At 42.7% G+C, this 25038-nt stretch overlaps 1 protein-coding gene across 2 annotated transcripts in view; it reads left to right on the top strand.

Moving 5' to 3' along the window:
- adamts18 (ADAM metallopeptidase with thrombospondin type 1 motif, 18) overlaps nucleotides 1-25038 on the top strand; it is a 63018-nt gene that overhangs the window by 7298 nt on the left and 30682 nt on the right. Inside the window, exons 4-13 of one of the 2 annotated variants that reach the window (XM_069690276.1) lie at nucleotides 10092-10398; nucleotides 11159-11373; nucleotides 12638-12721; nucleotides 12830-12989; nucleotides 14624-14729; nucleotides 15079-15216; nucleotides 15308-15461; nucleotides 15544-15603; nucleotides 17803-17898; nucleotides 18535-18683. In XM_069690276.1, coding sequence (XP_069546377.1) covers nucleotides 10092-10398; nucleotides 11159-11373; nucleotides 12638-12721; nucleotides 12830-12989; nucleotides 14624-14729; nucleotides 15079-15216; nucleotides 15308-15461; nucleotides 15544-15603; nucleotides 17803-17898; nucleotides 18535-18683 — 1469 coding nt within the window. The remainder of the gene's footprint in view (nucleotides 1-10091; nucleotides 10399-11158; nucleotides 11374-12637; nucleotides 12722-12829; nucleotides 12990-14623; nucleotides 14730-15078; nucleotides 15217-15307; nucleotides 15462-15543; nucleotides 15604-17802; nucleotides 17899-18534; nucleotides 18684-25038) is intronic. The other variant, XM_069690277.1, reaches the window with a different exon arrangement.

The following is a 25038-nucleotide window of genomic DNA, read 5'->3' as shown; positions in this document are numbered from 1 at the left end:
GTTGTTTGTGCGCCCAAAACAAAAACCAGCAGTAACATTAATACTCCACTGAAATGTTATCTGTAGGGAGTAGCAATTGGATTAGAGACACTTTTTTCCGTGTGTTTTCTAGTATAACCAGAAATGCTTATTTTGTCGTTTATTTTATAAAGCAGCCGATTAACTTCAGGGAGCTCAGTTGCCTGAAATAAACAGCGCCTCCACTAATGTCAGAAGAAATTATAACTTTTATAGAAATATGTTGAACTTCAGAGAAAATTAGCAGAGGCATTAATGCATAGGTCACATTTAGAAAGTTAAAACCATCATCTAGTCCAGGCGTCTCCAACAAGAAGCTACTAGTTGGGTATTTATGTGTTCAGTATGAATTTGTTATTGTTCACAAAAAAGAAGCTTGTTCTGCTGGTTTCGTGGAGATCAGCTAAGTGAATACATGTTACAATGTTTGAAAGCTACATTAGTAGTCAACTGTTTCATTTTATCAAAGTAGCTCTCAGAGGAAAAAAGGTTGGGGGCCGCTGATCGAGGCTAAATTAGCATTGCTAAATGTTCAGTAAATCCAAACTGTTGGTGTTTCGATTTGTGCGTATTGGGGGCGGGGGTGATCGACTCGGGTGTGGTACCGATAACTTGTAATCAATGTGGACTCAGTGTGTGCCCTCTTACCCCTTCGTTTAACTGATACCTCCCTCAATGGCAGCAGACTTTACATTCTGCTTCCCAACCTGGTCATCCAACAATTTCCGAACCACTTCTTTTCTGTATAACTCGACCCTAAGACATAATTATTTCCTTCAGTTCCAATGTGAATCAGCCGATTAATGTCTGGCAGTTCAGTGGATGCACTCTGCCTTGCCTGAAATAAAGAGCGGCTCTACTAATGTCACAGACAACGAGCAGATGCATTCATTCTCATGTCACAGGCCACATTTAGAGTGAAGAACATCGTTGGGTCTGAATTATCTTGAGGCGAGATGCTTCAGTATCTTTGGATGGAGTGTAACATTGGTTGATTGATCACTGTATGTTTGAACATTAACAGTTTTGTATGAGCAGTGTATTAGGAAGCTCTCACAGATCTGCTGTTTGAATGTGGAATGAAGCCTTCTGCTTTGTGCCTGAGTTTCCTTCCCTGGTCAGTTGCCTCTGTTTACATGCCTGTAGTCTGTCTTCCTTGTGGTCTTCCAATAACACAAATGCTCAGTAAACATTATAAACAAGACACATTTGTGTTGTGGTGAAATTCTTTTACAATGGCTTGGTTTTGGATGACACTCCTTGGATGTTTATTGGGAGTAACGACCCCTCCACCCCCCCACCCACCCGGTGTCACAGTTTATAGCTTAAATAAGGGTTTGAACACCCACGTGTGAGAACAACAACAACACAAAAACAGCAGAGAAAGTGTCGTTACGCACCTCCTCCAGCCTCCTTTCATGTTGTCAGGCAGCTCAGATCAAACTCACTGTCAGACAGACGTCGTTGACATGGTGCCGCATGTTGTGGAAACCACCTGTGGCTGTCCTCGACCTTCGACCTCTCTATGTCCCTACCAGACGTGGGGCTCCCTGTGGTGTGAAGAAGGAGTCTGCTCTTTTCCCAGCCATTGTTGTTGATGCTGGATGTACTTAGAGGTTGTAGAACACATCACAATAGGTTGAGCTTCATTATTTGTTAAGAAACTGTGACATTGTCTCTTAAAAAACTGTTGTTGGTATCAAAGCCTCTCAGTTCTATTTTCTTTCACTGAATCTGTATTTCTCGAATAATTGATGATTTAAAGGTCAGTTCTTGTTTTGTGTGGGATTTTAAAACAATAGTCTGACAAGTGTACTTAAACTACATCTGGAAAATAAAACTTTTCAGCCAGTAGACATGTATTTAAACTGACTTGCTCTGTTTGAATGTTTGAATATTTAACATGTGCAGATGTTGTAATCCCGTAAGACTCCACATGGCGCTGAGACAATATATGATTACTCATCCATAGGGCAGGGAATGGAGGCAGCATATGAAGAGTGTGTGTGTTTGTCAGCGTGCTCCAAATCCCTCAGGCTTTCTGCAGACTTAAAATGACACCTGAATGACCGATTTCCAGACAACTCTCAGGCCATTTGTACCTGTCTGTTTTCTGTAAAGGCCAACAAATTGGAACGTCTCCCTGCCACAATATGCTCCTCTGGCTTGGCCATAATTCAGTGACTGGGCCGGGCCACGGAGGAGCTCAGAGCTTGGCGCTACAAGAAGAGAGTGGCCCGGAGCTTTTCCCTGGTGGTCTGGATGCTGACAGTGATGTAGTGCCCTCTGTTAGATGCCAGCAGGAGAGGCGAGTCAAGCTCTCAGCTTGGGTGTGGGATAATAATGTGTGTGTGTGTGTGTGTGTGTGTGTGTGTGTGTGTGTGTGTGTGTGTGTGTGTGTGTGTGTGTGTGTGTGTGTGTGTGTGTGTGTGTGTGTGTGTGTGTGTGTGTGTGTGTGTGTGTGTGTGTGTGTGTGTGTGTGTGTGTGTGTGTGTGTGTCCTTTCTGCTCTGTGCAAGGTCTCTCTCACACAAGACTAATGGCCAGTGTTCAAGTGTTCAAGTGGATGCTGCAACTTCTACAAACAGAGCCCGTACATCAAATCTGACCTACTATTGTCACCACTGGGCTACATGGTGCTGCTGTAAAACAGTCCAGGCCTCCTGTAAACTTCCTGTTAATAAAGAATAACAAGCAGTTTGGTGAATTCATGTGATGTTCAGTGTGTTAGTTGTAATTTTAGTCGGTTTCATGGAGTTTTTCAGACTTTATTGGTCAGGAAAGAGGTTAATGTTAAAGGTTTAAAAACAACATTCATAGTGGACAACCTCAGTGAAGTCAAAGAAAACCAACCTAGTTGTGCTGCTGACCTGAGGCAGCTTTTCGGATTTTGGACAGTGGTGTTCTCCCCCTCTTAAAACTCGAATGTCACTTGAAACACACCTCGCCTTCCTCCTTGCTTCATGGCTGTAGGTTTTAAGAAGCAAACTTTGATGAGCACTCTCTGCTCAGGTCCATGGTGAAAAAACAAATGTGCACGTACCAGTGGTCACAAAACCGCATGGAAGTCAAGTGATGATGTTGATCAAGCAATGTAAAATGGAAGACTTAATCACAAAAAATTATAGCTTCCTTCTATTTCATGCACATCCCTGTGCTGTGTTCTCCGTATGGGCACAACAAGAACAGGTTGAGAAGTTTTTCATCTCATCATCAGCCCTGATCATTGCATATCATGACCTACTTAAGTACAATTGCTTCCCTTTTTCCTAAAGGGTGTGGCTTCCCATCTCTGCCACCTCCACCTTCCCAGCTCCAGGATCTATTACTGAGGTCTGGACCACCTTCTCTGGAAAACTGAAAAGCTAATATCACACAAATATCCAGCTTATTTATGTGCATCTCAGAAGATGCGTCTGCCTTTGAGCTGATTTGATTTACACTCTGTAACACTGTACTTTCTAAGTCAGTAAAAGTGATAGAGCTGCACTGTAACCCAGTTCGAGTGCAATTAACAGCACTTTGAAGGAGGACATTTCCATTTGTATGGGCTGGTGTGGGAGTAGTCCTCCTGTTCCCCGCTGTGGCTACATGGGATAACGAGTGGGACCGTGCCCAAGGGCTCTAACTGACAAAAGGCTCATCCAGCACCATCACTTTCTCTCTTTGTCTGTGCCCACCTCTGCGGTGTTCCCCAGACTCGCTCCGAGGGTGTCACTAGGTTGTTCAAAGACAATTAGTGCGGCCAAACAAGAGCTGCAAGACCTCAGGCTATTGACACATTGTGATCCTAATGAGTTGTACATGAAGAGGGCTATCTATGTAGGCTATCATTAATAGAAGGGTTGTAAATGGCCCAGCTGCAGGTCAGCAATCCTGCCATTTTTCTTTTCCATGAATGCCACATCGCGCTGGGAAATACAGTTGTTTGAAGTCAAAGGAGGAGAAATTCAACCAATGTTCTGCCCTGTCATTGCTGCTTGGCTCGTCTCTTCTTCTGATCCAACATCCAAAATTAACATTTCGTCTTTACCCATTTCTTACCCCATTTTAAAGACACATAATTCCCATGAACAAACTGTAATTACTCAGATTGTGATTCTATTGAATATGTTCGATGCCTGAGGGCCCTCCTTTGCTCCTGTATGCTTTTTCCCCCCTTCTTCACCACACACTGTGCTCACGTGACTGCTGAGCTGGAGTGCAGATGTGCTTTAGAGCTTGGTAATCACCGGCTTGGGGCTTCTCACCGCTCGGCCCCAGTCTTTAACAGCATGTAAGCACTTACTCATTTGCCTTATAATATCATGGTAGGAAACCTTAAAAGAGGCTAGAGTTTATACAGAGACAAGCTAAAGAGGCTGTCTCCCCAACATAAACCGCTATGTTGCCAAAGAGATGGAGCTGTTTAAGTAGTCCATACTGACTTTACACAATGACACAGAAAAGTTATTTTTCAAATTTTTCTCAATAGGGACTTTGCTTGATTGGAGGTGACCGAGTTCAACCAGTAATCTGTCTGTGAGCTTATGAGTGTGAGAGTTGGAGAAACGTGTGAGTCTGCATGGAAACGTGGGAGGAAAGTAAAGTGGTGTTTAGCACGGAGCGTTCATCCCTTTAATCTAGTCGAGTCTTACAAGTGTTAACGTAGAGAGATAACTAGAGGTCTTCTCTATCAGCGTTACAGCTGAGCCTTCTCTGGTCTCTGAGAAGGGCGTCTGCTGCACTCTTTGAAACTCTATACGGCTCATCTTTTCATCTTCAAACATGGAGACCAGCACCTGAGTGTTGTGGTTTCACCAAATAAGACTGACAAAAATGGTCATATGTAAAGTTTAAATTATGTTGTAATGCTTTAAATTTATCAAGATGCTTCACGGTTTTTTTTAAAAAAAAAAAGGCCTACAAATCTCATTCTTTGAGGTAAGTTTTTGTGCATGTTTTCGCACTGCAGATGCTGTTGATCACCAATTTTACTGAATCTCTTTACATCAGCCTTCTTAGCATTTTGCAGGTATCGACTTGGAAAAATTGTGCACTAAATATTTAGTATTTCACCTCTACAAAGCCAGAATATTCTTAAATAAGTTGTCAGAATGGTCAAAGTTGCAGAAGAACTTTTAGTCCCGAGCATGGGTCAAGATCTAGAGATTCTGGGTGCCATAAGGCAACTTCACAGAGGGATTTGTAAGACTCTCGATGCCAGGCCCACATTTTTCAAACTCCATTCCCCAGTTCTCTGGCTTTCTTCGGAAACAATTTGAACTCTCTGTAACCAAGCCGAGACCTTTCTGATCTTTGTTTTGGCCAGTTGGAGGAGTCAAAGTGGGTGAAGATAACAGCGGGAAACAAATGACAAATGACAAATGACTTGTGCAAAACACACAACCAGTCACATGACAATGCTGACAGATTGCTGGGAGGTGAAGGCCGTGTCGAGAATTCAGGACTTGAGTTGGATTTATACTTGGCATAAAGGAGTGGAGTCCTTCTGGAAATACCTACAGTGGCCTGTCCTTCACCCAAAGTCAGCTGACCTTCTTCAGGACAAAGTGAATATAGATAATGGATGGATGGTTGGAATTTGGACAAATGAGGCCTCTGTTTTTGTTACATTAGCTATAAAACTTGGGAGGGATCACCCGTCAGTGACAGCCCAAAAAGCTTTGGTTGTCACCAATATAACGCTATGTTTCCATATTAACAGCAGTTTTTAAGTTCTTGGGAGGTTTTCAGTCATGTTTTACTCGGGGGAGTAACAAGACTAATTCAGGACTGTAACCTTTGCTGCCTCAAAGTAGCTAACAACACTAGCTACCACCTCACCAGACTCAAAGATGGCTCTCACTTGAATGAAGATTGAAAAAAAAAAAAGTTTTTGATTGACAGGCCTGTGGTGCAGTCAGGTTCTGACTATCGGTGGGTGGGACACAGTATCACCGGGTTTCCAATCGGATTGAGTCAGATCCGAACTAGAGGTTTCGTAACGGCTGTACACAAACCAACAGGTGATGTCACTGCTGTTTGCCCCTTGGTAGCAAGGCTGAGTGACGGCGTTGTATCCGTCTCTGGTTAAACCACCGCAGCTTTGTAGAGTCTCAAGGCAGATGGTCCTGCCCCAGTTTTACAAAATTAACCAATCAACAGTAAGTAACAAAAACAAAGGCCTCATTTGTCCAAAAATACCATCAGGCATTGTTAGCAAAAAAACTTTGCCTGCTCTTGAGATGCTTTTCAGTTCGCTCTCAAACTGCAATTTGAGCGAAACAGTTGAGTGAGTTGAGTGAGAGCAGGTGAGCTCTCAGCGTGTGCAGACAATGGTAAAGCCTGCTCCACTCCAGTGTGTAGACACACACTATTTTTCTCGCTGTGCATTTCACGAGCTTATTTACGCCCTCCACATCAAGTACTCATGTCTCTCAACATACCATAGATGTGTGCTTTCAGTGTTGACAAGTGTGTGTTCAAAATTAAGAACCTGGAGTTCACTAAAACACTCAGAACAGGCTGAAAAAAAAAAGTTGAATCTGCACACACTCACACTCACACACACACACACACACACACACACACACACACACACACACACACACACACACACACACACACACACACACACACACACACACACACACACACGCTCTCACACACACACACACTCACACTCACTCACACACACACACACACACACACACACACACACACACACACACACACACACACACACACACACACACACACACACACACACACACACACACACACACACACACACACACACACACACACACACACACACACACACACCACCATTATTAGCATTGCTGCAGATGGAATTAATTTCCTGTATTTATCATGAGACACTTCCATCTGCTAACTGCTGGAAAGAAAGTGGAGAGCTGGCAGATGTGGTGATGCAGCAGAAGAGAGAGAGAGAGAGAGAGAGAGAGAGGAATATGAGGGATGTGAGTTAATGAAGTAACTTCACACATTTGGGCATTTTATAGTTTGACTGCTGGAATGCTGTGGTTGCCAGGTTGGAGGTTAGTCAGTAATTAAACTTAAATAAAGTTTGTATGTTGGTGAATAAGATGACAGGCACAGCAAAAACTTTCATTCATATTCATTCATCTCTCTTAATGTGGCCGGTGTCATGTTCTGGGTTAGATGAGCGAAGAAAATATTATTAGATGATCTTTCATTGTTGCGCGTTGATTGGATTGATATGTTTGGCAGAAGGAGCTGTCAGAAAATTCCAAATTAAAGTCTTCTACCCATTAAAAGAGGAATATTTAATGAGGTGTGTGCTTTTACAGGTCAGGTCTGCCACACTGATGAAAAGATGGGCAAACGAGAGGCGACAGCAGTGTGCGCTGACGGGAAACACCTCCTTTGACCTTTCGTCAGTTCTGTTTTGAATTCCAATCTATTTTAGGAAGCTGTAGGGTTTCTCTCTCTCTCTCTCTCTCTCTCTCTTAAATCAGATCTTTGAGTTGATATATTTTATTCATGGCTCAGAGGATAATTTTCTTCTCCACAATGTGCTTGTAGTGCAGTGCTGCTGGAGTAGGTAGATGTGAAGTATGTGACTTATGTTTTTTTGGCAGGTGTTGATGTGCTGGGGTTCAAACCTTGGCAATGCAGAACAAAACTTTCAACCACTGGACCTTGTAGAACTTACATGTAGTCAAAATAATGAAATTTGACAGTTAAAATTTCACATTGCACCACAGAAGATTGATGGAAGGACAATATGATTTATGGACAGAGAGATGTGCTGGCAGCTGGGTGGATGGATGGATGGATGGATGGATGGATGGATGGATGGATGGATGGATGGATGGATGGATGGATGGATGGATGGATGGATGGATGGATGGATGGATGGATGGATGGATGGATGGAGAGATGGATGGATGGAGAGATGGATAGATGGATGGATGGATGGATGGATGGAGAGATGGATTGATGGATGAGAGATGGATGGATGGATGGATGGATGGAGGGATGGATGGATGAGCCTGAAGAAGGCTGTCTGCCATGAATCCAGTCACTGTTTTGACAACAAGAGCTTCACCATGGCTTCCCTTTTGTCCTGCCTCTGTTTATTTTGCCACCTGCTAGTCTGGGGGAAATGGGGTCAGTTCAACAGAAGCAAGGTCCTGTCACACACACAAACACAGACACTCAAACACACATGCACACACACACTGCTCGGGATGTAGATGACACAAGCACACACACAAAAAGGTCAGCGGGTCAGTGGGTCAGTGGGTGTGTTTTTGTTTGATAAATGCAGCGAGTGTGTGTGTGTGTCTGATGATTGCACAGCTATTTTGTATACATTTGTTGAGTCGCGGGGTGAATTAGGTAAAACTCTGTGGTCAGACGGAATGTTTAAGGTTCAATAGCTCAGTCTTTCAGTTCAGAGGGCAGATGAGGCCACTCCACTGAAACAGCGAGCCAAAACACTGAGATGACTCGCTATTTTGACATAATGGTTTGGTTCATGAGGTGTCAGGGGACACAACTGCTGACAAAGGCTGGAACTCCCTATGTTTTTCTGCAGAGGTGAAGTTGAAATAGGATGTTAAGATGCCTCCTCAAGTGCGGCCATATTGTTTATGCATGTTTACTTTATTATACTGTCTTCCAGTGAAGGTGACATGAGATGAAACTGGAGCCAATATTGGCCTACCACAGATATACCAGTATTAGTGTATGTTGTTTGAAAACTTTTTTTACAGAACATAATGAAAAGAAAATTCCTGGGGTTATTAAGAAATTGTTCTATTTGTGTTTTTATTTATTTATTTAAAATTATTAATAATTATTACATTCCATTAAAGTTCACTGCATCAATGCACTGCATCAATGCACTGACAACTTCATTGTCTCTTTCGACAATGAAGTTCATTGCCTCCATCTTTGTCATACGTGTTTGATAACTATATTTTGCTCGATATATTGATATCAATTTCTTTTTTTACTTCCTAATGTCATCATCTATCAGTATATATTGGTATTGGCTCCAAAATCCGGTATCAGTCGGGCTTTAGGTGAAACATTAGTTAACATTTTCATCATAAATATAATGTTTGATAAGTTTGTGTCAGGAAATAGATGGTGGTGTGAAAAAGAAGCATTTTGAGCTCACATATGCAGTTTCAAGAGCAAAGTATTTTCTATTAAAAACTTTGTCTAAATCAATCTCTTCCTTGTTTCACCAATGATTCGATTACATGAATCAAATCCTTTGCGTTTCCTGATTAGACTTTTCCAAATTGAAGAAACTATTTCTCGATACACTTCGTTTTGAGAAAGTGTCCTGTACACTGGACAGAAATATTCAAAACAAAGCGAGGAAGAAATCAAATGTTGGAACTGATGTGATTAAGTCAACAAGAAGTGCTTCAGTCTCGCTTGCTTACCGTAAATTATGTTTTGAAGTAAAGCCCTAAACTGCAGTGATGTCATTCATACGCTCACAATTTCGATTTTATTAAAATCAATTAAAAACAAATCTCAATCCTTTAAAACCAACTGCAATTTCACGCTACTCTATCTTCCAGCTAAATAACACCTCTCCTCCCCTCAACAGCTGTAATGTGTTGCACCGTGCACATCTGCCTGATGTTAGGACAGAGTTAAGGTTGTAGGTGGGGCTGATCTGGGCGGGTCCGGAGGTGAAATGTGTGTTCGAGAAGGAACACAACAACTGTTTTAGCTTCACTGTAGATTTGTCAAACCCTGGCAGTGCAGGTCAGACAGTTCTGGACTGCAGTTATTAATATAAAGGCAGTTTTTGCATGTGTAGTGTATGGCTGCATCGTGACATCATGTAGTACAGAATGTGCTGTATGTAGGAGGTTATGGATGGGTACATTTTCTTTGAGAAACACCTCTTATGATGTAATAATCACTTGTCTATACACTACTTCAAGAAACGTCAACAGTCCAAATTTGTCATAATTTCAACATAAAAAATAACACAAGTTCTGTACTATGATTTATTTATTGTCGGATTTTGTTAGTTTTTACTCATTGTCTGTTCCTCTTACGTGTGTTTTCCAGTCCGGTTTGATCCGAGTGTCTCAGGAGGAGTATTTGATCGCCCCACTACCCCAACATCTGGCCCACCAGCACGACTACAGCGCCCCTGATGGTCATCACCCGCATGTCGTCTACAAACGCTCGGCAGAGCACGTTGTGCACAGAAGATCCAGCAGCTCATCCAGTTCTTCCAGACCTGACAACCCTTACCTTCAACATTATCACCAGCAGCAGCAGCAGCAGCAGCAGCAGCAGCAGCAGCAGCAGCATCATGACTACCAGCATGGAAAGCTGCAGAGGCAACACTTCTGTGGACGCCGCAAGCAATGTATGTAAGGGAACCTTATATTCCTTATATACCAAACCATCTGATAACTATGTATCCATCTTTTGATCTGCATGTAAATATTTTCAACACATTTTACATAATTATCTGTAGTACAGTCATATTTTATCATACTTTGAGCTTTGTCCACATGTCGCTATCAGATTGTTCACTTTCAGTTTCTATTTGACAAACACTGTGCAGGATTATTGAATTGAAATTTCTTGAAGGGCGGAAGCAAAATTGCATCTTTAGCTTTACATCATAAATATATAAATATAAATATATTATCTTCTCCATTAATGCTTGCATGTCCTTCTACATACAGAAAAAGTGGAGTAATACAAAAGACATTCTGAGACGTTCACTGATTCAACTGTTTTTGTATTAAATTTGAAACACAAACACTAAAACAGACACATCTTCAGTACCAGTCTCAGACGTTTGGACCCCACTGTACATATTCACTCTCTATTGAGTATATAGTGTATTTTTGACTGCATTGTGCCTGAGGTGACTCCACTCTCTGGCTCATTAACATCCTTCTTTGCAGTGTTGAGAGGAACCGGCGTGGGGAGTGAGTTTCCTGTCCTTTCAACACCACAACCTGCACTCTTATCACCTGCCATGAGCCAGGAAAAAAGCAGTTTATCCGTTTGACCCTCCCTGCCAAGTTCTCACTCACACTGTGTCTTTGTCTCTCCTCCCTCTCCCTCCGCTTATCCTCCCTTCCTATTTGCCTTTCCTTTTTTTACCCTCCCAGACGCTCCCAAGCCTCCCGCAGAGGAGCACTTTATCATGCCTGACGAGTTTGCGACACCTAAGGTGGAAGGGCCGGGCAGGGCAAAAAGATCAGCCATCAACTCCAACAGGGTGGGGAGTCTGAATGTGGAGACCCTGGTGGTGGCAGACAGGAAGATGCTGGAGAAACACGGCAGGGAGAATGTCACCACCTACGTCCTCACCGTCATGAATATGGTGAGGCTGGGACAGACGAGGGAGGAGGAGCAAAGAAGGAGGAACATATGACATAGTGATGGTTCGAGCTAACCTTCTAGCATGCTTCCTGTTTTTGATTTAACTCAATATTTAAAGCCTTCTGACAAACTCATTTAGAAATGTAATACATAAATTGCACATAATTTAATGACAACATGAATTACAGTAAATGACCTCGACACACACAACACGCACACACAGTCGCAAACAAACACATGTGCGAAGGATATAATGTATACAGTAATACATCATTTTATGTATTTTATGTCTTATTTGGATGCATTGGCAACACAGCCCTTTTGAAAATTCAATTTCTTCTAAAGGCAAACTTAAAGGAAGACTTTGTAATTTTTAAAAGAGGAAGTAGCATGTTCATTACCTTTTTAAAAAGTTGAATTTGAATCATTAATACACACCCTTGCTGTATGCTACACATTTATGTGTTTTGTTGATGTGGCCTCACTTGGTCTGTATGACCAGTAGTTTGTGTGGCTTCTGCTATTGTGTCACATTGTTATATTTGTAACTAGTGTGTAATTGTGACATGTTGGCAAAGTGGCTTCTGCTCTGAAAAGGTTTTGTGAGCTAAAAGTGATTAGAAATGATTTCTAAAAGAGAATTCATGATGGATACAATGTCATGAGGGAGGTTCATGGGCAAGTCTGAAGATTGTTTCTCACATTGTCATGTTTTTTAAGTGGGGAAATTTTCAACATTGTTTGACTGACTTAGATAAAACTACATCAAAGGTGAAGGAAGGTTGATAAACCAGTTTTAACGCATTCAAATTCCCTCTGCTGACTGAGTTTTGCTAACTTTCCAAAGACCGCAGTCTGATGCACTTCTTCACCAGTAGACAAGCTAGCTACTCGGTCATGGGACTTTCACCTTGCAGGTTTTAACGGTCAACGGAGAATCTCACTGATTCTATCATCAAAGGGTGAAAGCGGAAGAAACTGGCCTCATCGCAGATGGATATACCTGTAACCTAACCCAGATAAGAGTCGTGCCGACAACCAACTGATGCTGAGTATTCATTTATATCCCTCCTGGAGACGGAGAGCGGAGGACAATCAGATAACCAGCATTTTTAGATTTGATGAGGGTTTGCCGTAACTTGGTAGCTAAATGGTTGCAATGCGTCCTGTATGGTGTATGTTTCTTCTCTTCCTCCTTGCTGTCAAATGAGGCAAAATGGCAAGAAAAAAGTTGGAAGTTTCCAAAAACTGCAACTCTTTTGCAGGTCTCCAGTCTTTTCAAAGACGGCACCATTGGGACCGACATCAACATTGTGGTGGTTAGCTTGTTGCTGCTGGAGCAGGAGCCGGTGAGTGTTCTCAGAATAACTCTGCAGAACTTAACTCATTTATGTTCACTGGATTTCATTGTTCATGCTCATCACTCATGCGCTCCATCTGTCTCCCTTCACTTCCAGCTGGGCCTAACCATAAATCATCACGCTGACCAGTCCCTCAACAGTTTCTGTCAGTGGCAGTCGGGTCTGGTGGGGAAAGGCGGCAAACGGCACGACCATGCGGTTCTGCTCACCGGACTGGATATTTGTTCCTGGAAGAACGAGCCCTGTGACACCCTGGGTAAGAGAGTCCTCAGCTCACCTTAACATGCCAAACCGTGTGTTTTACAGCAGCAGTAGATTTTATGGAGCACGACAACAAGGTTGCAGGAGATGTAGAAGCAACTTAGAAGTCCTTGTATTGTATTGATTCATACAGTCATATTGGCTATAAAGACGAAGTGGAGGCATATGGGTGTGATATTGTCACAAAAAGTGCAGGTGCAGGCAAAAATGATTATTAGTGAAAACTGTCATTTGTCACAGTGGCAAAACCCAATATTTTATTTAAACACTAACACAAAAAACAAAGACGGGGTGATCTTTTTTTTTGGCATTTTGCTTTTCTTGGATTGCAACCCAATGTATGCAGATGAGAAACATGGAGAAACGAAAGTGGTCATGACCAGGGGTGTCATGCTATTTGTTGAAGTACCAAAGCACAATTGCACACACAACCACACACATGGCGATGTGCACGGCTCATTTATACGCTGTAACCCCTGTTCCTACGGTGGCAAATTTACATATAATCGTCAGTAATGCATATTTACTTTGCTTTTATTTAATAACAACAAATTATGTTATTTTCAAAGTGTTTTGGGGGGAGGAGGGGGGGTAAAGTTTCAATCACATTTCAGTCAAACCACGTTCCTGCAAATGTTTGACAAAGGCTTTTCTCGAAATCAAGGGTTTCTGTCTAATGAAACGCTGTGTGTGTATTAAGCGTCAAGTGTTAAGTGCTAAGTTTATGTTAACACGTAATGCTGTAACTTTGACAGTGCAAATGGTAGCTGATCACAACAAGGCTTTAAGTTGATGTTGTGAATAAATTAATACATCTTAAATGTCACTGTGATGTGTTGCTGGACCATTCCATTTGTTTTTCGCTCTCTTGTGTGACATACGCTTTTGAGATTAGAAAAAAAAAGCACAACACCCATGATATGCAACAGTGGTCCTTGTAATGAGATGCCAACATTACCTTCGTTAACTGTCACTCTGGGACAAAAAACTCATTAAGAAATATCCTGTTATGGTTGTCTGCAAAAAATGTTAAAAACAACACGGTCCACCAGATAGGTCTTTGACTTAAACAACCAGTGATTTTTACATTTAACATTTGGCTCTTTAAGTCTAACACATATTCAACAACCACATACTGATGTTTCTACTGTTCATGCTCTTAGATTTTTGGGTCCTCTGGGAGAAACTGCTGCCAGAAAAAAAAAACAGGTCCACAACTGAATATTTTCATCAGCTTGTCAGTTACAGTAAATTCCACATGTAGGATCAGTTACTGTTCCTTTATCCTGATGCTGTTAGGTCTACAATCAGCATTCATCCTCGAAGCTGATTGGCGATCAAAGTCTGAGAACAAACTTACAGTAAATTGGCTGAGGCTTGTGATATCGCACTTGGCAGCTTCTGTGAACTTCTCCTCCAACGTAGGCATGTATTCGAATATGCATATGTGACAGACATTTATTGGCACCGGATCTGTCTGAACAGAGAATGTGCTGAGTACAAACATGGAGAAGACACAAGGGACTTTTGTGCTACATATTTGAGGTTTGATTTTGTTAACTTGTGGCTTTTTGAGTACTCCCTATCACTAACACCTCACCTCTCTCTCTCTTTCTTTCGTCTCTGCAGGTTTTGCCCCGATCAGCGGCATGTGCAGTAAGTACAGGAGTTGTACCATCAACGAGGACACGGGACTCGGCTTGGCTTTTACCATCGCTCATGAGTCTGGACACAAGTATGTTTAGCCAAAAATAAGTAGGATGATTATCTATGATTGTCTTAATAAATCATATAGTTCTGGACAAGACATGACTTTATGTATTCCACATTTATAAAGCTGCTTTGACAGTTGAATTTGGCAAAAATTGTAGCAGTAGACTTAAAATAGAAGAAACTGTATCAGACTTTTTATTTCATTTCAAAACTCTTTTGTTCATCTGACATTTCTGTAAAACAAAGAAGACATTTTATCCTCAGTTTACTCACAAAGATCTCACACTACATGCCAATCATTTTTGTACTCTATGGTTCGTTTTCTTGTTACATTAACCTCAAAGTATCTTATTCTGCCTATTTTTCTCCAGTTTTGGGATGATCCATGATGGTGAGGGAAATCCTTGTCGCAAGACAGAAGGTAACATTATGTCCCCCACTCTGGCTGGTAACAATGGGGTCTTCTCCTGGTCCACCTGCAGTCGACAGTACCTCAGCCGCTTTCTTGGGTAGGCCTAACGCACATACACTTTTAAATTTGCCTGTCAGTTTTTGTGTCTCCCTCTCTGACTGACACGGATGGTGTTCTGGTTTCACCAGAACAGCCCAGGCATCCTGTCTCGTGGACGAGCCCAGACAGATCGGTCAGTACAAGTATCCCGAGCAGCTTCCCGGGCAGCTCTACGACGCAGACACACAGTGCAAGTGGCAGTTCGGCTCCAAAGCCAAACTGTGCAGCCTTGATTTTGTCAAGGTAGGATATTTACCTTGGACGTTTCACTGCCTCATTTTTTAACCAGAAAGGTGAGTGTTTTAAGTAACTCAGTTTCTCCAAGTCTTCAGATCGGAGAGGGAAAATGCAACATCAGCAAGACTCATTGGGCCCCGATATCCAGGTTGGAGGAAATCCTCTCCATATAATTCCCGGACATTTCATCTGGCATCATCATCAAGTCGTAATTTTACATTGTTCACTGTGTTTGGTTCATGACCAAATAACTGTAAAACTAATTACATTCCCATCACCTTCGGCATCACTGTCTGCTCAGTGCTAATTAGCAAATGCTAATGACACACCAAACTAAGATTGTGAACATAAGAAACATTTCTGCCTTGAAATGCAACTCGGGAGCTTGTGGGAAGTTGTGTGCATGGTATGCTCGGTGCTCACATGGTGAAGTTGTGAGGACAGAAACAATGCAGGAAGCTCACAGGTGGTGCCAGATAAACTTCCCTGACCTCGGCAATTTTTCAAAACGTCAGCAAATACATAATAACTTGTGAACTCTTTCAGAAAATTGCAAATACTCTAGTTGTGAATATCACAAGAGGGGGGAGTTCACATGGATTCTCCTTGTCAACACAGTAAACGCGACCCCAATTGAAGGCATCAATTATACCGGCTAGTTATTTTGAAGTGGGCATGTTGATGTTAGCATTTCACTGAAACAACCTCACTGAACTGCTAGAAGACACAAGTCTTGCTCAATTAAAAAAAAAAAATATATATATATATATTAACAAAGATAATTAATTTTGGACTTAAATAATAAGAAATGTTCCTAAATTAAAAAAAAGAAAGTAGCCTAAGCATCGTCATTGTTATCATGCAGAAATTTTAGCAATTATCCTAAAGTACTGCTGCGTACAGCCACACTGAGGAGACGGCAGAAACTCTTAATGATGTTTACCTTTCTTTAACAATTGAGATTTTGTTGTTAATCCTGGCTAAAATGGCACCATCGGCACGCAACACAATACACTAAAGGAAGAAAGAGGAAGGAAAGGAGGAAAGATCGTTCCTGCAACAGATCATGAAACGAACACTGTTGTGAGCCACACTAACCCAAATCTATAGTGGCTGAATAGTGCTGGTATTACATGGGCCAACAGTCCTTAATGGTTTACTATTCATGTGTCTCATTGCCCACACTGAGACTCACTGGAGCCTCCAGTAATGAGACGGAGCACCTCTAGATCATATAGGGGCCGGGATTGTCCGCTTTACATCACTAATGATGCAGTGCTAAATTGGCACTTTATTAATTAGCATGATCTGTGCAAAGCAACCTCGAACCCCCCACATTTGACCCACCATTAAGATGCATTCCTTCATTTGAATGGGTAGCCCCCCGCCCTGAATCGCCGTACTCCAGGAATGCAAGGTGCATTCAGTGTTGTTGATTCACATGTAAATGCTGTTTAAAATACTACAAACTTTCCTCTTGCAGGGCTGCTGGGAAATTGACTTTGCCAAATCGTATATCTGATGGATTAACTCACATGACAGCGCCGTGGCTATTCACGGCTTCCCCAGATCCCACCTGCGTTTTCCCAACAGAAGATCAAACACTACATATGCATTTCTTAGGCCCGTGTATGAGTCGGTGGGTGGTAAATTAACCTACATGCTAATGAACGGTCGACTTCGGGCTGCCTTTCACATTTGTTCACCCTTCTTTTTTGTCCCTGAGGGGCTCACGTACAATGATATTCAGCACGCCGGGATGGCTGCCTCCCACCTGCTCGATGTCAGAGAAGTAGATCTGCATGACAAGGACTCATACACACACAGGACATGTTTCTCCTGCTCTTGCCCTGCCTCCTCTCTGGGTCCTCTCCTCTCGTTGCCAGCTGCAGTTGGGCAGGTTGCCAGACTCCGCCGCCTGTCTCTCGACCCCTGTTCTCCCTCTGTGCTCACTCACTTGCTCTCTCTCTCTGTATTGTTGGGTCAGATGACACGTACAATTATAGCTCGTTTCATTAAAGAAGTACAGTGATTAGATTTGACACAGAGGCTTTGTGGAGGAGCCTATTGGAGGCGATGGGGGCTTATCGACCAGCGTGATGGTGGTCCTGGCAAGAAGCAGGTGCTGTCGGGTCAGCGAGGAGGAAAGAGGAGGAGGAATGTGATGGCAAAAGGTGCCACAACTGATGATAGCACAAAACACTGGATTTGATGGATATCTCATTGTGTGTGTGTGTGTGTGTGTGTGTGTGTGTGTGTGTGTGTGTGTGTGTGTGTGTGTGTGTGTGTGTGTGTGTGTGTGTGTGTGTGTGTGTGTGTGTGTGTGTGTGTGTGTATTGTTTGACAGGACATCTGCAAGTCGCTGTGGTGTCACCGCACAGGGCACCGGTGTGAGACCAAGTTCATGCCCGCTGCAGAAGGAACCAGCTGTGGTCCGGACATGGTGAGGAAACGTCTTCTTGTTCCCATGAAGAATAGCAGCAGCCATTCCCTCAATCTCCTGCCTGACAATTCCACTCACTGAGGCTGTAATTAGACAACATGCTTTGTAATTAGTGATAAGTGGACAAATATGGGCCCAGCATTTAGATAGCATCCTGATCCTGAGCCAAAGCAAATCCTTGCTGGTTTAAAAGGGAGAGAACAAAGCTTAAACTACTTGTAGATTATTATTTTTTTTGGATAGTTACTTGATTAAAAAGGGAATTATGAACATCAATAAATACTCAATGATGTATCAGTCCATACTACTCTCACATGCAGCTGCAGAAGCATTTTGGCCGCTGTTTCCTCTCACAGCTGGATTGCGCCTTATTTTCACGTACAGAAAGATGATATTTAGAAAGAGCGACAGGTGGTGATGTGTGTGAGTGCACGGTTTGGCTCGGATCAGCCCGGGTGTGTTGCACAGTGGATGTGGATGTGTTTTGGCTGTAGCTAGAGACTCCAGGTGTGGTGCTGGGCATTTGTCCAAACCAGGAAACTCAGGCAAGACACCCGGGCCAATGTTCAAGTACTGATAAGAAAGCTATTTCTGCTGTTTTCTCCTCTTTCATTTCCTTCTTTCTTGTTTCTGTAGTGGTGTCGGAGGGGTCAGTGTGTTAAATATGGGGAGCATGGCCCGAGGGCGGTCCACGGCCAGTGGTCAGCCTGGTCCCAGTGGTCCGACTGCTCCAGAACCTGTGGAGGAGGGGTCATGTACAGGGAGCACTCCTGCACCAGCCCAAGGTATCCACACACTTGCACACACTCGCATAATCTTCTAATCTAATTCATTGCCTCTATTTGAATGCTTTTAATAAGATTAAGTGGCCAAACAGACGACAAAGTGATTCATGTTGTGACTTAGCTGCCTCTACAGTGAAAACCTGAGTTGCAGTTTCGGCCAGAAAGTAATTCTTGAAGGCCTCACATCCCAAAAACCTTCCTTTCTGAACACCTGAATGTGCCGTCTGCCAGGTAGCTGTCAGCATAGATATGTACACAGATTCTGTACACGCACGCACACACACACACACACACACACACACACACACACACACACACACACACACACACACACACACACACACACACACACACACACACACACACACACACACACACACACACACACACACACACACACACACACACACACACACACACACACACACGCTGATAACCATTCTCATCAGTCAGGCTGACAGTCCAGACAGACACACTATCTCCCCCCATGATCCAGATGGAGAAAACCTTCCTAATAGCATGCTCTTTTCTCTGAAGGCTGCCAAGACAGTCAGCAAAGGTCCCATAGTGCTGCTCACTCACACAAATATAATTCTACATAATTCTCTAGATCCAGGTCCCACAGTGCATATCTCTTTTTTTAGCTCAGAACTTTGTGCATGTCATCACAAGCACGTGAGAGATTCTCAGTTTTAATGTCTCATAACAGACATGCAGTCCCTCACTGTTATTCTTCAGAACACCAGATGTCTTTAGACTTTTATTTCACTTTCACGCCATACAGAACAGATTTATTGTTGTTGTTCTGTCACTACGCTGCGATCGAGTAATAGTGCTGCTGATTGACTCGGCCTGCAGTGTATTAACCAGCTCCCACAGTGCACATCTTTCAAGTTAAATACATGAAAAAGCAATGGGGCATTTAGAGAAATGATTCATTTCCTGTTCATTTGCACCATTTCATCCTTTCTTCTGCCTTTACTGCGTTGTATGAGAAACCCACAGACCAAAGTCAGTCCCACAGGGGTCATCGTGCTGAAGGTTTGTTGTTTTTAAGGGTTCAAAGTCTTCTCCTTGAAGAGCATATGTTTAAACTAGCAATTTCCTCCACAGTGTAACCCAGGATGGTGGAACCAATTAACAGAGGTTTTATTTTATCCTATTGGAGCCACAGCCAATTAACAAGAAAATCAACACAAATTCCTAGACAGCACCTCTACAATTTTTCCTTGTTTTGCTTCTTGCCAGCTGTCAATTGAATTTTAAACTTTCTAAATATTTGGTGAAGGAAAAAGAAGCAGAACTGACCACAGCAACAACTAAAGGAAAGACAATTGCTTGCATATTCCCACACACAGCATAACCTGATCATGACTCATAAGATCATGACTAATGGCTAACATCCAAAGGCCACTGTATTACCTTGATTGGTGGACAGGTCTCAAAATTTGCTACAAAGAATCTGCTGTTTTGCACTATTAATAATTGTCATCCTTTAAGAATTAGTTATAGCGCGTTAGATCATCGTGGCATGTCACATCCACTTCCACTTCCATGTTTTGCGCACACAGATGTATGGGTCCCTGTGTGTTTCAGTGCAGGTGAAAGGTTGTAGTCATGACAGGAATACTTGGGACACAGTTGCTTCTTCTAATTAACGCTACCCCAGTATCATTCATTTTAGCAAAGCAGGGCCTAAATGACTTGAATATCAAAATTACTTCATAGCATCACCTTTTCATCACACACAGACATTTACACAACTTGCAGGCTTGTCAACCAAATACATTTGAGTCAACATAGGGCAAAATAACAGGCCCACCTGAACAATGACATGCAACTTAATCTTAATTGAATAAAACAGGAAGTGCTTGTAAACCAACCAACTTCTACTTCAACTTAAATTTCAACTGCTGTCAGTTGTTAAAATTTTCAACTGTGTCTCTTAAACTTCAATACACAATCCAACTACTTTGACTGCTGACACGTCACCTCACGGCTTTGATTTCAGAACGAACTGACTCTTAAAACTTCACCTTTGAAAAATAACCTTTTCACTTAACTCCACTACTCTAGGCTTTGATGACTTATGCAACTTCAGCTGTCTTTTCTAGTTCATGTTAAAAAATAAACCTCGACAATTTCAACTACTTACAACGCCTGGCTTTCAGGTGAGTCTTCGACTTTCAGTACTTTCACTTCAACTGATACGGATGTCTGAGACTGACTTCAGTCCTGTATGGAAAAAAAAACATGCCCCTCAATTGTTTTAAATGGGAGTCAGTACAAGAAGGCAGCAGGGATGCCAACGCAGCGAACTCCATCAAAAAGTGCAACATGAGGTTGAGTAAGTTAGTCCAGATGTTCGTCTCTCCAGCAATGTTTTCCAGCCCCTTCTGGTGTATTCCAAGGCATTTGGAGACCAGATGAGATACATAATCCCTCCAGCATGTTATTGGTCTACCCCGTGGTCTCCAACCCCTTGGAGGTGCCCGGGAAACCTCCTATGGGAGGCATCCTAATGCCTGAACCACTTCAACTGGCTCCTTACGACCGAGCTTTACTCAAAGCTCCCTCCGGATGTCGGAGCTGCTTAAACCCAACTCTACAGCTGAGCTCCATGCAGAGGAAACTCATTTCAGCTGCTTGTGTCTATGATTGCCTTCTTTCAGTCATTATCTAAAGCTCGTGACCGTAGGTAAGGGTCAGAATGCAGATCGACTGGTAAATCAAAAGCTTTACCTTCCAACTCAGCTTTCTCTTCACCAAAACGGTCCAGTACAATGCCTGCTTTACTGCTGACACTGCACCGATTCCCCTGTCAGTCTCTCGCTCCATCGTACCCTCACTATAGAACAAACCCCGAGATACTTAAGGTCCTTCACTGTGATGTGGGTGGATGTATGTACGGATCTGTTACACGAACTGAACTTCCTGGACTGTATTTCACGTCTCTTGCCACCTGAAGCTGCAATAACAAAGCTCCCTCTGTTGTTCCAACTCAGGGCTGTTTTCACATTTCAGTAATTTCTACCACACAGTCGCAGTAAATTTCCATGTCAGTATGTTTCAGTAATTGTGTTTCAATAGGTACTCCACATTTGACTGGAACTTTTCAGCCTCAGTTTCAAATGTTTCACAGGCAAATTCTCAGCTAATTTCTTTTTTTTTTTCAGGAAATGTAGCCTCAATGTCTCGTTTCATCATATCACCTCCAATAAGGAGTCCGTTCAGACACTCACAGACTGCTACTACATCATCCTCTTTACTCCACTGGTTTCATCACTGCTTACTTAACAGCAGGGCAGACACTGATGTGGCTGTTCTGTCGGTCACAGCCGACTCGTCTCCTAATCCCTCCGAGGGATCAAAGACGTTTTCAGGGGCAGTCCGGCCCTCATATGATACACATTATACACCATGACTGGCAGACCGAAAAAGGGCCACAGAGCCTTTTAAACCAGGTTATCTGTCAAGTTCATTTATCATTCCTGTGGCACTAAAGAGAGATTTGTAGAAGCAGCTGCGGAAAGAACGGATGGATGCTGCTAAACGGGGAGTTATGGGGTCAGTGAGACAGAGAGGGGATAGAAAGATGGTGAGGGGCAAATATTAAATCCAATAATACCAAGTCATGATATCATTATCAGAATAAATACAATGGGCCAACTAGTTGTCCAAACTTGAAAGGAAGACAATAATATTAGACTGGTTCATATCTTAATACAGCATCTCATTACCTCCACCACCCAAACACACTCAGACCTCATCCCGACTGCATCACGTTTTATTCCATGACTCATGACATTCAGATTGTGTTTGTGCCCAGTAATCTCTGCGATTATTTTGGCGAGGCTCCTCATCTCTTAATCTGAGCAGAACAAGAAGGATTAGCCTGAATCTGACTGCTTGTCTCTAATGTCATCTTCACCTCAAAACTCAACAGTCTGAACTGTCTGGAGTGTTGATGGAAAGATTATTTTATATGATGGAAAGATTCTTTTGTTTTTTTTCCTTTTTATGTATAAACAGGAGGGATATGATGGAAAGGAACGATTTGTCTCTTCCTCTTGTTTGCATTGTGGCTCCGGAAAGTCTCTTTGTCAAGCAGACTCCTAAAAGTTTCCTTTGTTTTCTGTCTTATTTGCAAGTGATTCTTTCCGCATCTAATTGACGACTCCCCAGTGTCCTTATCTTGTGACCTACAACCAACTCTGTATTACCATACAAAAGCAGGTACAAAAGGAATGGAGGTGATGGGCTACTGTTTGTCCCACTGTATAAAAGCTGCCCTATGGAGGAGGGAAGGCCCTTCTTTGCTGGACACCCCTCTTTGAGGGTACATGTATGTGTTCCTTCTTGCAAGAATACATGTCCGATGTGTTTGATTTTGAACCAAGCCTCGAGTAATTTTTCCAACTAGTGTCCTCCAGAAATGTTGTGAAAAATCACTGCCCTGGAGTGGAAAAATGCCATCAATCTATATGACTAAAATGGTAGATGACCTGTACATTTTCACCTCTGCCCTGCTACAAAGTCTTCACGCAGCAGGTGCAGTCAATTGGTTATTCCATATCCCATCCATTTTATGAGGCAAGCATGTATCTTTTGTGCAGACTTATAAAAGACTTCTGTGGGATCAGCCGATTAATGCTTTCCCTTCTAGAAGTTGTTTCAAGATGGAGAATGAATCTTCTCCAGATTAGGTTCACGATCTTGACCTGGTTTTTTAGGCAGCACATTTTGTCACACACTCGATTTAATAGGGTGCTCGATGAGGGGGCAATGGTGCTTGTTTGGCGGAGTCTCCCGGAAGACTTGTAAATATATTTAAGAGAGGTTAGGCCGGCGGCACGGCAGTAGAATGTGAAGGTATTTCTATGTGTGTTGAAATGCAGAGGGAAGTCCTGAGAGGGTCAGGGAAAGAGCAGGTGACTCACGAAGAAGACAAGACTAGACGTGGCGACCTCTGACCTAAAGGAGTTTCAGCTTCTGTCGCTGTGCAGATTTATCAAGCTACTGAGACACTTAAGCACCGGTAAGGGTCCTGAGAGCTGCACCAGGGCTGCGGTGTAGACAAAGAAGAGGAATGACCGAAACACATACTAAAAAACTTGTCATATCTCGCTTGTTGTTGGAAGTGGATTTACAGTTGTAATGATACTGGATGGAGAGAGGGGTCCAGGAAAGGATGATACAGAGAGGAGCGTTGGGAAACTCGGGCCCAAACAGTCCCTAGTCCATGGAGTCGATTCAAGTCTCTTCTCAAGTAGATGGTCTATCTTCTGTGCTCCTCTGATTAGGATGCTTTTGACAGAGTATACGGTGTAGTCCCTCGCTGGCCTGCCATGAGCGCATTACCATATGGGCTGTGTTGTCTGCTGCTAAAGTCTTAATGGGATCAGGACTACGAAAACCTGTGCCAAATCCTCCCTCTCACCAAGGGAAGCAAGATTGCCACAGATTTACACACACACACACACACACACACACACACACACACACACACACACACACACACACACACACACACACACACACACACACACACACACACACACACACACACACACACACACACACACACACACACACACACACACACACACACACACACACACCTTGAATGGAGCTCCATCACTCTTGGCAGCTACGTCACTCTGTTATTGAGTCCAAGTCTGAATGGAAGGAATGAGCAGTTGGAGTTAAAGAAAATGCAGTCAAGCAACATGTTTTTTTTAGTTTTTTTTTCTTACTTCCCATTGTTGCTGATATCCGTCTCATGCAAACATTTTCAATATTGCTGCAGAACATTGAAAAGAAATGTGCCTCCAGTTGCCTTCTCCTCCTTGTGGTGTTTACTGTTTCTATTAGGCACTGTTTCAGTTCCTTTGCCAAAGCGTTTCATTATATTGTAACGGGTAGTGAACTGTTTTTATTAGACATGCTTGATCAGCATGGTTCCCCAAGTCTGTGTCTATGTGTGTGTGTGCACGCCACATTGGTAAACAGCTAAACTCAATTTTCTCTGTTGGTGGTTGTGTTGGAATGCCTGGCATGAGTTTAGAAAGCGTGGGAAGTCTGACATGGCATCCTGATGTTCGCTAAATGTCAAGACTCTGGTTGTCTTCTTCTTACAAGTGGTGTTTGCTTTTATCATTTTTGTGGTATATTAAAACTCCACTATCTGTTTATGTTTTTTACTGTAATTATTCCCGAGATTGAAGAAGTGTTGATCCAAAACTTTAATTTACACTTTGATACCACAGCTAACAATACACTGACTGATCAGGAGGTGCAGTTTTCATGAAATAAAGTAGCACTTTTGAGGTAAACAAACCTTTTAATCAGTTAA

The sequence above is a fragment of the Brachyistius frenatus genome, unplaced genomic scaffold, assembly GCF_029030835.1.
Source record: "Brachyistius frenatus isolate BFR_SWC_R1_liver_20210118 unplaced genomic scaffold, ASM2903083v1 Contig_9, whole genome shotgun sequence".
Classification (NCBI taxonomy): Eukaryota; Metazoa; Chordata; class Actinopteri; family Embiotocidae; genus Brachyistius; species Brachyistius frenatus.
This window is presented reverse-complemented; position numbering and strand designations above follow the sequence as displayed.